This window comes from Phyllobates terribilis, unplaced genomic scaffold (assembly GCF_046119375.1).
Source record: "Phyllobates terribilis strain yellow unplaced genomic scaffold, ASM4611937v1 Scaffold_9__5_contigs__length_417890890, whole genome shotgun sequence".
Lineage (NCBI taxonomy): Eukaryota > Metazoa > Chordata > Amphibia > Anura > Dendrobatidae > Phyllobates > Phyllobates terribilis.
In genome coordinates, this window is record NW_027362769.1 from 121,666,734 (window position 1) to 121,682,892 (window position 16,159).

The 16,159-nt window shown below is 41.2% G+C and overlaps 1 protein-coding gene across 3 annotated transcripts in view; it reads left to right on the forward strand.

The window, feature by feature from the left end:
* LOC141161749 (sodium channel protein type 2 subunit alpha-like) overlaps positions 1–16,159 on the forward strand; it is a 313,242-nt gene that overhangs the window by 195,570 nt on the left and 101,513 nt on the right. For all 3 annotated transcript variants that reach the window (XM_073647018.1, XM_073647017.1, XM_073647019.1), the window contains 5 exons: positions 1,064–1,127; positions 3,426–3,567; positions 4,792–4,998; positions 5,252–5,536; positions 8,494–8,841. In XM_073647018.1, coding sequence (XP_073503119.1) covers positions 1,064–1,127; positions 3,426–3,567; positions 4,792–4,998; positions 5,252–5,536; positions 8,494–8,841 — 1,046 coding nt within the window. The remainder of the gene's footprint in view (positions 1–1,063; positions 1,128–3,425; positions 3,568–4,791; positions 4,999–5,251; positions 5,537–8,493; positions 8,842–16,159) is intronic.

Here is a 16,159-nt window from a genome sequence, read left to right on the forward strand (position 1 = left end):
GTATTACGTTGAATAGCTGTAGTTACACCATGGTTTCATTTATCATGTAATATATGGTCCTCTTGATCAGTAGCTCTCTTCTTTATTTCATAGAACTTTGTCTCAAGGGGGAATAAATGTATTTGGAATCTATATGCCATAATATGGAAAGGCTTAAAATCCTTAATTCAGTTTTAATCTGCTAATACATAGAAACTGATCATAATTTATTACAAATAGGACAGAGTACCAGAAATATACTCTAAACATGTATTTTATTGCTATTATTTTTTGTGGCTTTGATTGTAACCCTTAAAGGGGTTTTTCATTCGGTGAAGTGATAGAGTGCTAAAATATGCTATTACTTTCAGACCTCTGGGACACTCAGATCCTGAGAATGAAGGGATCGCAGCTTATAGCTGATTTTCTTTCAGTGACTGGACAGGTGCAGCGCATGGGAATCCCACTGAGCAGGAGAAACTTTGGAGACTGCCCTATATTAAAGAAGCGCTCCCATCAAAATGTTTATCCTCAGTATATTGCAGTCATCATATTATATAGCCCTGTGTACTTACAATTGCTCATTTTGTCTTTCTACCCAGTTAATTCTTCTCTTTTCCATTAGGTCTATGACATCACGTGATTAAAAACTGACTAGCTGAATCCTTCTAAGCTCTACGTAGAAACAGGAGGTCAATTTTCCCTCCATGAGTCACTGAAAAGGTCGTTGGCAGCGGGAGGAGCAGAGCAGCTGGGATAGGAGTTGAAGAGGGGAATGGTAAATGCAGGGAAAAGAGACTTCCTGTTTCTACATAGAGAAGAATTAACAGAGTAGAAAGGCAAATTGAGCAATTGTAAGTACACAGTGCTATATATTATGATGACTGCAATATAGTAAGAGGATAAAAACTTTGAGGGGATTGCTTCTTTAAATCACTGCCTTGTATTCTTAGGATAGCTCTGAGCCCTGATCTTAGAATGATTAAGGATAGAGCCTAATAATCAGTTGGGAATTAAACTATAAATTGCACACAATGGAATTACAGTAATTCAATTTCTCCTTTCCATTTTTCTGTTTCTGCAGCTCACTTATACAGGTTAGAAGGTTTTAGGGACTTTTTGCTCTGTGGCAACTCTTCAGATGCAGGGTAAGACTTTGTTTTGCAATAATTTTTACTGTTGAGTCTTGAAACATTGCACTAACAATCCTTGACAGTCCTTGTGGTTGCACTGAAGTTAAAGAAGCACCTTCATTATTTTTTATTTCTAAACCTGTGTAAATGTTAGTGGAGTGTTGGTCCAGCTGCGTTCCGCTCCTCTTCTGAGTCATGTGACGGCTCTTTAAAACAAAATAGAATAGGGGCGCAAATAGTGCTGTTACTCAGTGAAATAATGGTTAAATAATAGAAAAGACTCTCACCTTGTCGTGTTGTGATGATGCACAACACATATAAGAGCTAATGTGGAGAGCTGCAGATAACACCAACCCTAGCAGGGTTCCAAAATGTATCAATGAAACGATGTAGAAGAAGAAAGGTGTCTAAATGTCTGCGCTCCTCCACATACAATGATGATCCAGTGTCCGATGGATAGATGTAAGAAATCTATTGAATAAAAGCCACATTCCAATGTGTTTCGCGGACGTCCTGTCCGCTTCCTCAGTGAGTAGCTGGTTGCTTATTTCATAATTTTATATTTTTTCCAACTCAAGAAAAATCCTTTATGTGGTTTTCTACTTTCAGGAAAGTGGATTTTAAATGTTTTAAAATACCTAAAATAACAAACAGGGGAGAAACTCACCCAACCTGGATTCAGCAAAGGCTCTGCATCACTGCTTGGGTCTTGTTTTGACTGCATTGGTGATGTCACGACAGTTAGCATCACCACTGCAGTCGATCACTGAGCCTAGAGGCTTGTGTCATCTACAGTGAGCTCAGTGTATGGCTATAGACATGATACACGCTGTCAATGTGACCTGAAAAGTGGTACCCAACCTGAGCTGGACCCAGGGAGTTTGAATTTCTTGAATTTCTATCTGTGTTGTTAAATCAAATTTGATAATATATGGACAATAAGGGGAAACAGACTGCAACCAGGTGTCACATGGAGAAGCACACTGGGACAAAGAAACAGTGATCAGAAATCAGCTACTATGTGTATTTATTCAGTCTATTACATGAATATCTATCCTTAAAGGGGTTGTCCTGCCTTAGGCTACAAGTCTGCAGTCTCTCTGTGTGACTGCAGACTTGTGAATCCTCACAGCGCTCCGGTCTCGGCGTCAGCAGAAGTGAGTTCGTGACCGCAAGCATGGTATTTGCATATATGCAGTCACGTGCTGACTAGACTTGCAAGTGTATTGTGGCTGGACACGTCTAGTCGGAATGTAGCTGGAAGTATGTGAATCACACACTTGCGGTCGCATGACCGTCCACTCCCAGGGTCGGCACCGGAGAATCTTCACAGGACACAGTACACATGATGTGTGGATTCACAAGTCTCCAGTCACATAATGTGACTGCAGCCTTGTAGCCTAAGGCCGGACAACCCCTTCAACATTACCATTTGGTGATGGTGTTATCGGCCTCACCACTGTTGACCCACAATTCTCCCGTCATCAGAAGTCCTGAATTGCCTTCAAAGCTAGTAACCAGGCACTGAGCCCATGGAGGAGTGTGTTATCCCAATATTATAATGTAATGTCTCTTAGATATTTAAGGTATTGTACAACGTAATAGTGTCTAAGGTGGTGTAAGGATTTCTGGTGGAGTGCACATTATGGGGTGGACACCATTGCTATCGTCTGGTCATTTAGTTGCTGTATGAGTGCATGACACTCATATCAATGGTCATCTTGGCCATTATTCTGATATTTTAGATTCAGTTGTAATTTGGCACAAGATTTTACCATGTCAGCCTATACTCCTAATATGGGGCAATTAGCATCTGTCTCATGGGGTTTTTATATATATGTTGAACTCGATGGACCTGTGTCTTCTTTCAACCCTCTATGTAAATACTTTTATTGCCAAAAATGACAAAAGTATTCTCGGAGTGATACCTTTATTGGCTAACCAGAAAGAATTTTTTTTTTTTCTGGTTAGCCAAAAAAGTTATCACTCTGAGATTGTCATCTTGGGGCATAAAAGTATTTACATCTAATTTTCTGGCTAACGGGGTATCACAATATAACTTTGTATTCTTTCAACCTTAAAACTATGAAACTGCATCTATGACAAATATAAAATACAATAGAAATCCTATAAAAGTGTCATTTTCATTTTGTGACTATCTATGAATCAAACTTACCAGAAATCATGAATGCACAAAATACATATTGTTACATGATTGTGGTGACTCTGAATTATAATAATATTACCATATGTATTTCCTGGCTGTTCTTTGTATACTTACATATGGATATGCTTTTTTATTGCTGTGTTTAGTCAGTGCCCGGAAGGATACGTGTGCATTAAAATCGGAAGAAACCCTAACTACGGTTATACAAGTTTTGACACATTCAGCTGGGCTTTCTTATCCTTATTTCGGCTGATGACACAAGACTACTGGGAAAACTTATATCAACTGGTGGGTATTTTGTTTTTAAAAGTGTTTTGTGTTTTACAGGAAGCAAAACTTGAAGCTCCTGTGTAAAATCTTTAACACTTACCAAGTGCAATTTAGGAAAGTGAACACATTAAAAGTTGCAGAAGGGCTTACGTAGACGGGTGCCACGCCACTGCAGCCCCCATACCTTACACTCTTGTGTATTACACCTTATAATAACAGAACTGATCATAAAACACAAGAAAAGATATATCTAACAAACGACTAATTATGATGGTAGATGCTAGGTGAACCCAACAAAATATTTGCTATTTAACTTTTGGCCTATTGGTTTTTCCACTATGCACCATTTTTTATACTGACCAACTTGTATCTTTCAGACTAGCACGTTATAGCGTAAATGAGCCAAACGATTTGCAGGATCCTAGTCCAGCAGCCACATCAGTAGTCCGTGGAAGATGGACAGAGGCCCTGCAAACTGCTTCCTCCTTGACCCCATCCGCAGTTGCTCAGTTGATTATCCAGCCTAGCGTGACGTCATCAATGCATCATCAACGTCGTGCCAGGCCGGCTAATCAAAAGAGGACACATAAATAGGAGGTGGTTTGCATGACTCCCGGTCACTGGACCAGGGTCCTCTGATTTTATTCACTCTTCTCTAGAATATAGGGTTCCTACTAGGATTGCTGCTTCCAATAGGTGGCGCTATAGAGTTCAAGTCCTTTTTCTCTCTGAAGAGGCAATTTGCATACAAAAATAATAGTCAGTAATAGTTTTTTTCTACTTAAAAAAATAATATAAAACGTACAGTAATGAGTGATTTCTGTGGTCCTAATTGCGCTCCAAAAAAATCCTTAAAAGGGGTGTCTGGTTTATAAATTTAAATACACCAGTAGAAGAAGTACCCAAAATTACTGGCAAGAACAAAGAGCAATAAGAAAGAGCATCTCTCTTTGGAGGACCTGGGGTGCATTATATGGACAGGCCATAGACCGGGCAATGCTTAGTTTCCACTATGGGGTCGCTGCATGGCAGTTAAACACTTACTGTGAAGATCTCCAACAGATCATATGTGATCACTCAGAGCTCCAGCAGTGGACTTCTTGTGACCTTCTTACCATCAAAAGACCTTTGAACCGTTTAAAAAAAAGTAATTAAAAACTACGTACGAAATGGACAATCTCTTTAGCACTGTAAGTTGGGAGTAGCTTATAAGGGGAAATAACTATATAATTTCTACTTCAGACCCTACGAGCTGCTGGGAAAACCTACATGATCTTCTTCGTATTGGTGATCTTCTTGGGATCCTTCTATCTAGTCAACTTGATCTTGGCCGTTGTTGCCATGGCTTATGAAGAGCAGAACCAGGCAACTCTAGAAGAAGCCGAGCAGAAGGAAGCCGAATTTCAGCAAATGTTGGAACAGCTTAAAAAGCAACAAGAAGATGCTCAGGTACATGATGTATATTCAAATGTGACTTTCATATGGTAATAAAATAATATGCAACGTTCCCAAACGTTGAGAGTCCCATTGCTTGTACTATAAGGTAAACCCGTCACATGGGGAAAAACATTGAAGATTCAATTTTAATAATTGTCATATACCACAAATCTAGTGTTACTTCTTCCAGCTTTACAGGCACTGTACCATTTACATCCTAACGCGGTATATACTGTCATAACTTTCTATCGTTTGCGTCTATCAGGCCGCCGCAGCAGCAGCCCTAAATTTATCAAGGGAATATAGTGAAGATGGCGGCTTTGGGCCCCTTTCAGAAAGTTCATCAGAAGTTTCCAAGCTGAGTACAAAAAGCGCCAAAGATCGGAAAAACAAAATAAGACAGAAGAAGCGTGGGGGAGACGAAGAGAAAGGTGATGATGAAAAGTTTCCAAAGTCCGAATCTGAAACCAGTATTAAGAGAAAAGGTTTCCGTTTCTCCATTGAAGGCAATCGTTTGACTTATGAAAACAAGTTTTCCTCGCCCCATCAGGTATAGTTTTAAAATGTTACCTACTTTTATAACTATGTTAGTTTTGCGCCTGCAGGTTATATTTCCAATGCAGCAACAGGGAAGGTCTTACATTTTTATTTTGGAAACTTTAATTGTAAGTTGCTATAAAGGATGGAGTCACACTGTCTGCAAAGAAAGAGAGTATGAGCATTTATGAACAGAAAAGTATCCAAAGATTAATATGGTCTGTGTGACGCTGAGTCACTACTCACGGACAAGCCGTGAGACAAAGTAGTCAGGAGGTCCAAGGTCAGATACCAGGAGGTCTTATAGCACAGAGGGGCAAGGCAAAGGCTTGGTCAAGTAACAGTCCGGGTTCCAAATGCCAGGAGGGTACATCAAGATAAGGGGATAAGACAAACTGATAGTTAGAGGCCAAGTCCAGGGTCAGGTATCTGAGGTCAGAGAGCGTCAAAACCAAAAGGGATAACACACAAGAATAGTCACAGCAAATCCTAGGTCTGGCAACAAGATCAGTGAATCAGACACAGAGCAAAGCACACACATAACAGAGCAAAGCTACAGCTGACAATGGTCTGCTCACAGCTAGCCAGCTAAATAGCTAGCAAATAATCAAGGATGGGAGACACCTGGAGGAATACCAACAGGCTAGGCCAGATTGAGCAGTAGGACTATCAATCAAAATGCTGACAGCCTAGCATGCCCCAGCATCAGCTTGGATGACTGGGCTGTCACTGAAAATACTGACACTTCAGAACACTCCAGATCCCATAGGGGTGTCTGAGCTGTCAAAGGGAATGATGAAACCGTGACAGTCCACGGGAAGAGATAGTGTTTGTTCTGTCTGTCCTCCAGAGACTGCAGGAGAGCTGCATACAACACTTGTGTGTATAATGTGGCTCTCCCATCCTATCTATGCCACCAGCAGTAGAATAGAAAAGTAATTTCTCCTTAAAGGGGTTGTCCGAGAGTTTTACATTGATGGCCTATCCATAGGACAGGTCATCAAATATCTGACCAGTGGGGGTATGACACATAGCACCCCCACCGACCAGCTGTTGCCGATGCCGCCACTGACCAGAAGTGCTCAGTTGCAGTGCTGCAATACTCTGTAAAGTATATAGTGATCAAGGCCAGGTACTGCACATCCACGCCTAGCTAAAACATGAATGAAGAACAGGAATTCCCCTCTCTGTGCTGTGCTGTCTATTGAAGAGATCACTGCAGCTTGTCTCCTTCCCCCAGCTCCCAGTGGATTGCAAATTACAAATAAATCATGAGAGGTGAAAACTGGTGAGGATGCAGGAAATAAGTCACTTAATGCCCAATAATGGTGTTATTTCTCATATAGACACACATGGCAGTTTATCCTGAAAAATTAATTGAAATTGCAATTAGCCTGTGTGCACACATTGCATTTTTGCTCCGTTTTTTCAGTGCAGATTTATCATAAAATCTGAAGGGTTTCCTGATGGCAGCAAAGTGAATGAAAATCCTGAAGTCTCATGCACACATTGCTTATTTGTAACTTGCAGATTTGGTGCAGATTTAGATCTGCAGCGTGTCAATTCTTTCAGCATTTTTGCCCATACTAATGAGCGGGGAAAAATCTGCACCAAAAATGCAAGTAAAAAACGCAGCAGAAATTAAGCAAAAATTGCACGTTTTTTCCGCTGCGTTTTTCCTGCCAGAAATGGTGCAGAAATTTCTGCAGCAAACACTTAACGTGTGGACATACCCTTACCTTTTAAAAACCGCAGCACTTTCACATTGTGCCTTTCTGCTTTTATTTTCCTATGACTCCTTCACTCCTCCCCTCTCCATAGAGGTTTATATCAGCAGGTGTAATCTGATCCCTCACTGCAGACAGATTTGTAGACAGATCCAAGAGTAATTGATCAGTGCAGGAGACAAAGTTTTTCATCTTCACTGGTACTACTGATTTATGGGGAAAATAACATGTAGTTACTAATTAAGTGAAATTACATGACTAAGGCTAACATGTCCAAAATGTTTATGTTTTATTGTAATGTACAACATAAAATATAATTTTTTTTTTAAGATTACCTCTCTAATACTTCTTAATTAGTGATGAGCGAGCATGCTCATTACTCGAGATTTACAAGCATGCTCGGGTGTTTTCCGAGTATCTTTAGCGTGCTCGGGTGTTATGTTTTAGTCACTCCATGCTCATAATTTGCGACTATTTGACAGCTTTAATACATGTGAGGAATGCCTGTTTCTTAGGCATTCCTCACATGTATTAAAGCTGTCAAACACTAGCAAATCATGAGCACGGAGTGACTACAACATAACACCCGAGCACGCTGAAGATACTCGGCGAGCCCCCGAGCATGCTCGCCGAAAGGGTTAACAGAACATACTCGCTCATTTTGGTTCACAAAAAGTGATAGTTGCCATGTATTGTTTGATTAGTATTGTTAGTATCATTTTAATACAAAGATAATACAAAATAACTAGCCTCCTCCTAGTTCTCCTTTGCATACCCATTCACCTAAAGGATTTGTCCAACCCCCTCTATTTTTCAAACAGGGCCCAGTATATGGTGTAAAAAAAACTTTTACACCTTTCAATCCACCACCACTCCCACACACCATTGTGAACACCCCCTCTAGTGTCCAAGCTTCCTCTTTCTGTGAATGGGCATGGGACTGCTGCAGCCAATCACTGGCTGCAGTGGTCACATTTCCCTCTCAGCTAGAAGAATAGGCTCAAAAACTGATGAAGAGTATGGCTTGGCCTGATATAAGTAAAAAATGTAAGATTTCAAACCCCTTAAAGGCTGGCATTGCACGTGCTGTTTTTGATTGTTTTTTTCAGCTAGACACAGATGTGGAACCAAATAGAAGGAAGGTAGAGGAAAGACTGATAGTGCTTCTTTCCTTGTATTCACGCGTGTGTAAGAAACAAAAACTAACATGTATTTCTGGTTTTCCCTTGCTTTTTCGTTACAGTCATTGCTGAGCATTCGCGGATCTCTGTTTTCTCCAAGACGCAACAGTAGAGCCAGCCTGTTCAGCTTTAGAAACCGTGCAAAAGACATGGGCTCGGAAAACGATTTTGCTGATGACGAACACAGCACCTTTGAAGACAATGAAAGCAGGAGAGGCTCTTTGTTTGTACCCCACAGACATTTGGAAAGGCGGAACAGTAACATTAGCCAGACGAGCAAGACATCAAAGATCATACCAATGCTCCCAGCCAATGGCAAGATGCACAGCACCGTGGACTGCAACGGAGTGGTCTCTCTGCTCGGTGGTCCATCTGTCCCGACATCGCCTGTTGGATTACTCCTGCCAGAGGTGATAATAGATAAACCAACTTCTGATGACAATGTAAGGAAGATTTACGTAGTCTAGGCATAGTGGTGCCTTAATACCACAAACCTTTTATCTTCACAATTGGATCCATCGACAACTCTGGATCTGGTTGTTTCAGAGTTATAGTGGTTTTTTTTTCCTTATTTTGACTTTTTTCTTTACATTAATTGAGTTTATGTCTGCCCCATCCCTAGAAATCATAGTTGAGGGCTCATTCCAGGGAAGAGATGATAATAAATGATTGGCAGTAGGAAGAAATAGTCACTCAAACATAGTTATCGCCTCAATGTATTTGATTTAAGGGAATATGGGAAATTTTATTTACACGTTTTCATATTAAAACCTATTTGCTAAGAAATTTTGAAAGATACTCATACAATTTGATGACTCTGCATATACAGTAGTTGTTACCCCCACAAATACTTTCTCTTTTCTTTTCCATCATTTCCTGCTTTGGCAATCTATTGTGTGTCTTGGCTCTTTTCACAATAGTGTCACGGCTTCCATTCATAAGAGAGCCTTGCCAGATCCATGCTAGTGTGAACAGAGCTTTTGTCTGCTTGTCTCTCCCAAGCTGTTTACATCATTGATAGGGATGAGCGGACCCATGGAAGTTCGGGTTCTTGTATCCGACCCGAACTTTAGTTTTAAGTTTGGTTCGGGCACCAGAACTGTACTTTAACTTGAACCAGAACCCAAAGACCATTGAAAACAATGGGGACCCGAAGTTTGGAGGTGGAAAATATTCTCTCTCTCTCAACCGGACTTACCCCGGAACTCTAAACATTAAAACAGACTTCCGGGAGAAATCCATGTTCAGAGTTTTACACCGGACACTTAAGTTCGGATTTGATCATTTCTAATCACTGATAAGAGTCTAAAGATGGGCGAATATTATAGCAGACATTTTATGAGCAATTATTATTAATTCTCATATTTAATCTCTGAAATGCTACTATGTAACACTAACATCGCCGAATGGACCAATCAGACGTCTTTGTGTGTTTTCATATTAGGTGATCAGTATCAGATTTGCTCAGCTTTGCACGCAATATTTATATTTCAGAATGGAGACATTGCGATCACTATTGATATTTTTCTGGAAAACATTGGGCAAAATATATTTTCATGAATTATAAAAATGTCTTATTTTTTACGTAGGACAATGGATATTTTGTACGTCTTGTAGTTTCTTATAAAATATGGCTAAATGTAGATGGATTAGAGAGCTGGTCAATAATTAAGACAGGGCTGGAACGGGCAAAGCTAGAGTAGGCCAGGTCATGACAGAGGTTTGAAAGTAGGAGGCTAGGTAAGGGATAACTGCTAGTTTTCCACGTATACTAGAAGGGGTCAGTTAGAGCGGGTGGGTCAGAGGTTAGGACATACTGGGTGGGTTTGGGCCAGAATTGGTTAATTTGGTTATAGGAGTGGGGTATCTCAGGGTACCTGATATGAGGACCAGGATCCTTGGGGAATGGCAGCCATTCAGGGACAGGACCAGGGAATATCCTGCCCACCTCAGGATGCAGGACCAGGGAACATCCCACCCACCCCAGGTTACAGGACCAGGGAACATCCTGCCCACCCCAGGATACAGGACCAGGAAACATCCCACCCACCCCAGAATACAGGACCAGGGAACCTCCCACCCACCCCAGGATACAGGACCAGGGAACATCCCACCCACCCCGGAATACAGGACCAGGGAACATCCCACCCACCCCAGGATACAGGACCAGGGAACATCTCGCCCACTCGCCTTTCTTTTAGGTTTGGTTGGTAATACTAATGACCAGACTCCGTTTGTGGGTGAAGGATTTTTATGTCATGCTGCTGTGGCCATATATGTTCCATCGTCACTCAGCGTTATGTTTTTATTTATTGATGCTGAAAACACTTTTCAATATCCTAGTCATGACCTCCCCATGTATCCTGTATCCATATTCATATGGCATCTGCTAAGATCTCTAGGAATCTGTATTCACTGTCAACTCTCCTTATGATTTGTAAGTTATGATAGTCAATAGGAGAGACGACAATGTGGAAAGAGATAAGGAAGCAGATCAGGCGACGAGGGCGCTCTACCGGCTATCATCGGCATTCCATGTGCCTTCATCCAATGCTCTGTGTAGTGTCATATCATGGAGGCATTCTTCCATGTAAGCATTGGTTTTTGGAATCCCTTAGAAAATATCTGTATGCCTCCATATGAAATCAAAGGCATGGGGCAGTACGGTAGGGTCCCATAAAAGTCTGCAGGTGCCATATTAAAGCTCTGTACAACTCAAAGTATATAAAGAGTTGTAAAATGCCTAACGAATGAGACCCAACTGATCCAATAAATATTTACTCCTGTAAGTGTTGACCGCACATTAATTTGATATGATCCATGTCAACGTTACCAGATCATCTACAGTATACTGAAAAACATGTATTTTGCCAGGTTTCCATTAATATCAAATTGTTACATCTGATTTAGCTGTTAGCGTTATTTTTGTAGTTTCTTTGAGTTCATAAAGTGGAACTAAAACCGTCTAAACTAAAAAGTTGAGATTGGTCTACTATTCTACATATCACGCATGAGAAATGCTATCCGGACATCTTGACCTGGCCTTGGGGATAGAGGAAGTCAGAATACATTCACATAGTGTATGTTACGTGCAGTTTCCACTTCAAAAATGGTCCCTCCTTTCTAGTGTCACCTTTAGGTAACTATTCTATGAGTCAAGGTTTGACACCTTAAAAGGACTTGAAACATGACAAGGAAATTCAGCCAAACCAGAATTGATATCCGTTGTCACGTTCTAATTCTCTGTTGATGGGTTGGATATTGGGGTATAGGGGAGCTACAAACTTGTATGTGTAGCGCTAGCGAGACAGTTTTTTATATACTTGACTGTTGACTGTAAGACTCCCTACACCTACAAAATTTCCCCAAAGAGAACGATAACTTCAAAATTTCTACCCAAAAATAACATAAAAGCAAGTGAATGGGATGTTGACGGTGAATTCAGGAGACATACAGAACTGTGCAAAAGTTTTAAGCAGGTGTGAAAAATGTAAGTAAGTAAGAATGCTTTCATAATGAAGTGTTAATAGTTTATTTTTATCAATTAACAGAATACAAAAGGAATGAATAAAAGAGAAATTTAAATCAAATCAATATTTGGCGCGACCGCCCTTTGCTTTCACAACAGCATCAATTCTTCCTGATACACTCATAGTTTTTGAAGGAACTCTGCAGGGAGGTTGTTCCACACAGTTTGGAGAAAGAACCACAGATCTTCTGTGGATGTTGTTTGTGCAAATCTTTCTGTCTCTTCTTTAAATCCCAGACAGACCCGATGATGTTGATCTCAGGGCTCTATGGGGACATATCATTACTTACAGGACTCTAGAGTTCTACATGACATTGGCCTGTATATTTGGGGTCATAATCCTGCTACAGGAAAAAATTGAAATCTTTGCCTGGGGGAGACCTGGCTGATGCGGTATAACTACCTTGTGTCTTGGTGTTGTGCTCAGTCTTGCCATGATTACAGACCTGTGACATGAAACTGTCTTCAACAACCTCCCCTTTGTAGAAGAACTTGGCTGTTCCTCACCCAGTTTTAAGCTTTCTACACAGCTGTTTTTGTTTCAGTTAATGATTGTGTTTCAACCTATATATGAAAATAATGATCATTAACACCTGTTTGGTATAATTGGCAGTTGGTTACTCATAAAAAAGAATATAATCTTACAAAAACCCTGACTTTGTGTACATGTACCTAAAAGAACTGATGCTGCTTTGAAGGCAAAGGGCGGTCACACTAAATATTGATTTGATTTAGATTTCTCTTTTGTTCATTCACTTTATATTTTGCTAAAAATAAACTATTAACAAACACTTCTACTTTTCAAAGCTTTTTTACTTTCCACACGTGCCTAAAAATTTTGCACACTAATTTAGATGTCAGAAAAATGAGTGAATAGCTAACTAATCTGCTAAATAAATTCTAAATATGTTCCTTATTAGGGATTAATAAGGGAAAAAATAATAGGCTTCAATTCCATTTTATGGCATCACAGTTGCAGTATACCCAAATGACAACCTCCATAGTAAAATTATACTTATACACAACTTTTATTAGGGTTTTACAATATGATTACTTATTATGTGTCTGTGGAGAAAGCCCCCTAAGGGGAAAATGAAAGGATAATTTTCTATGGTTGTAGCTAATTGCTCAGTTTTGCTTTATCATTGCTGAGCAGCTGCTTCATTTTAGACTAAACTAGTTGCCGTCATGTCTCACGTTCTGTAATGTAAAATATCCAGATCTCATACATCATGGTCATCGATGGCAAGTGCAGGATTTAAAGCAGATCTGACGCCAGATTTCACAATGCAAACTGTATGCATGATTAAAGAGATCTAGACCCTAGGGGGCTAGTGTACTTACTTTAAGAATCCATGTCAGAATGGCTGCATAATCCTTTTTTAAAAAATGTACCCCCTCATATTGGGTTCTATGGGGTATCATTTCTCATTGGGGAGGGTGACAAGCCAAGCCTGGCATGTCAGAGTGAGGAAAATTATACGCCATGCATGCTCCTCTGGGAAATTAAAAATGTAAATTGTTCTCTTCAGAGAGGAAGAGGACTAGGACTGTATCGCCACTTGTTGGAAGTAGAGATCCTAAAAGTCAATATTGACTCTTTAACGAGCCTTGCAATATGAATTAGGATAAAAGCCAAATCAGAATCTCAATTTGCAGACACAGTGTTTTGGGGTATTGCTCCTCATCAGTGCAAAGTATAAGCTCTGATTTGGCTGTATGAGAGGCTCTGGACTAGAATCTAAGGGGTAACGTTTCTGCTTGTGGAGAGTGACAAGCCAGGCCTGGCATGTCAGATTGAGGAGACTTATAAGCCATGCATGCTCCTCTGGCAACTTAAATATGCAAATTGTCTCCTCAGACAATGCCCACGTTTTTACGGAATTATCAATAAAATAAATTTGAAATGGAATTATCCAGCTTTTTTTTTTCTTCTCAATTATACAGCTATTCTGACATAGAATTTAAAGAGAATCTGTCACCACTTTGGAGTTATCAGACCTCTACTATGGCTACACAGGGTATAGAAAAGTGAATCTATACATACCTGTATGGCCCATAGTAGAGGTTTGATTGCAGAGAAAAGTACTTTAATCAATTCTATTTGGTACAGGCTTGGTGTCCGAGGGACGCCAAGCAATCCCCGCCTATGTGCTTATTATTCCCCCAAATCCCCGCCTATATGCTTAATTATCATAAGCCCCCCCTCCCCTGCATGTCACAGGGCGCTGTGACGTGCACTGTGCTCCCTGACTTCCCGGGCATGCGCAAAGCACCGCTCACATAGAGGTCATATAGAGCGCGCTCTGCTTCATCCCGGCCCCGTCTCACTGTGCACTGTGCTGCAGGCTTCTATTGCGCAGGCGCCGGGGAGTCACTGTCACTTCTAGGCGGGGATTGCTTGGCGTCCCTCGGACGCCAAGCCTGTACCAAATAGAATTGATTAAAGTGCTTTTCTCTGCAATCAGACCTCTATTATGGGCCATACAGGTAAGTATAGATTTACTTTTCTATACCCTGTATGGCCATAGTAGAGGTCTGATATCTCCAAAGTGGTGACGGATTCCCTTTAATAGTAAGTACACAGAATTTAATAGTAAGTACACCAGACCCATTAACTGGAAGATATCTATTTAATGATACACGCTGTTTGTGTTGTGGAAAATAGTGACTGATCCACTTTTAGGGATACTTTTCCTCCCATGTTACAGTTTCACATTTCAGAATTGTATTTGCCCCATTTAAGAAAATATATATCGACATCAAACGAACGTCCTTTTCTTGTGCATGCATCCTTCCATCAGCCCAACAAAAAAAAGCAACATTTATTCATTTTGTTATATTGATAGCCGCTTATTTTAAACTACAGCTGAACATCTTTTTTCCTGGACGTAAACAGCTGATGTTGCAGATTTTATATTAAAGGGGTTGCCTGTGGCCATTTAAAGATGGATGCCTTTTTCAACCTCCATCGTCTTCAAGTAGACCTGTCACCACTTCTGACAGATCTGATTTTGAAATACTTGAATTCCCCATGAAATAACAATCCTGGAATTTATTTTTTCTTAGAACTGCATTGTGCGTTTCTTTGTTATTTTTCCTGGAAATTATAAATGACCATATATATAAATTCTTCTTATCAAAAGGCGGTGTGGTTACACAGTGGCAGTGTCCAATCATGGCTGACGGTGGCAGAGTGCATAGGGATAAACCCTCCTGATAAGGGGATTAGTAATACCCAGATGTTGGAGGGACAGGTACATTTCCATGAGGAATAACAGAGGAACAGAATAACATTTTGTTCCAAAAAATACATGTTTTTCTACTTTAAATGGTGAAAATACAATTCATTAATATAAAATAGGTAAATTTGGCTACAAGTAACTCAGAGAACCTGCATCCATGTAGTCATCTGACTCACCCCCTGGGCTATGTTGCAGTGCGGCGCACGTGTGCGCGGGGGAATACCCGGAGCCGGATCCGATGGGGGTTGTAGTCTCCGAGTGGCGGGGACCCGGTCCGTGCCCAGGGTGGTCAAACCAAGTGGCAGTTATTGGTATGATGGTATTAGTGTCCGACTACGCCACCCGTTGAATGCGGTTATGAAACCGCCGCTGCAGGGCAGACCGCTGAGGCCGGTGGTATAGGTGTGCAGCAATGTTGATATAACCCCCAACGGGAGGGGTATAGCCTCAGGGCAGCTGGTGAAGCAGGGTTTGATGATAGTGGTAGTGGTGGTGTGACAAGGAATCGCAGAGACTTGTAGTGCAGGTTTAAAGCTTTACTCACAGTTGGTGTTCAGATCACTTCGGCCAAGAGTGACCACCCGAGCCGTGCTGCGTCCACCAGGTGCGGGACTCGGCCAACTCCCAGGCAGTTCCAGAGCGTGGTCCTGAGCTCCCCTCTCCTCCTTCCTACTGGCCGTCCCCACCAGGGATCCACCTTTGTCCGGCTCCCTCGGGCCTTCTGGTGGTGAAACCTTTCCCGGCTTCCCTGACCCTATACGTGGTTTGCCTTCCTGGTGGATGTGGCGAGGGGTCGCGCCAAAACTTGACCACGACCTCCGGTTCCTGGCTAAGGATAATTGGCCTCCACCAGTTCGGGATCCGGTACCCTGTTCTGCCAACCCTTCACCCGTTAACTCGTGGGATCTCAGGGTTCCCTCTCTTCTTGCGTCTCTGGGCCTTTCTTGGTGTTCC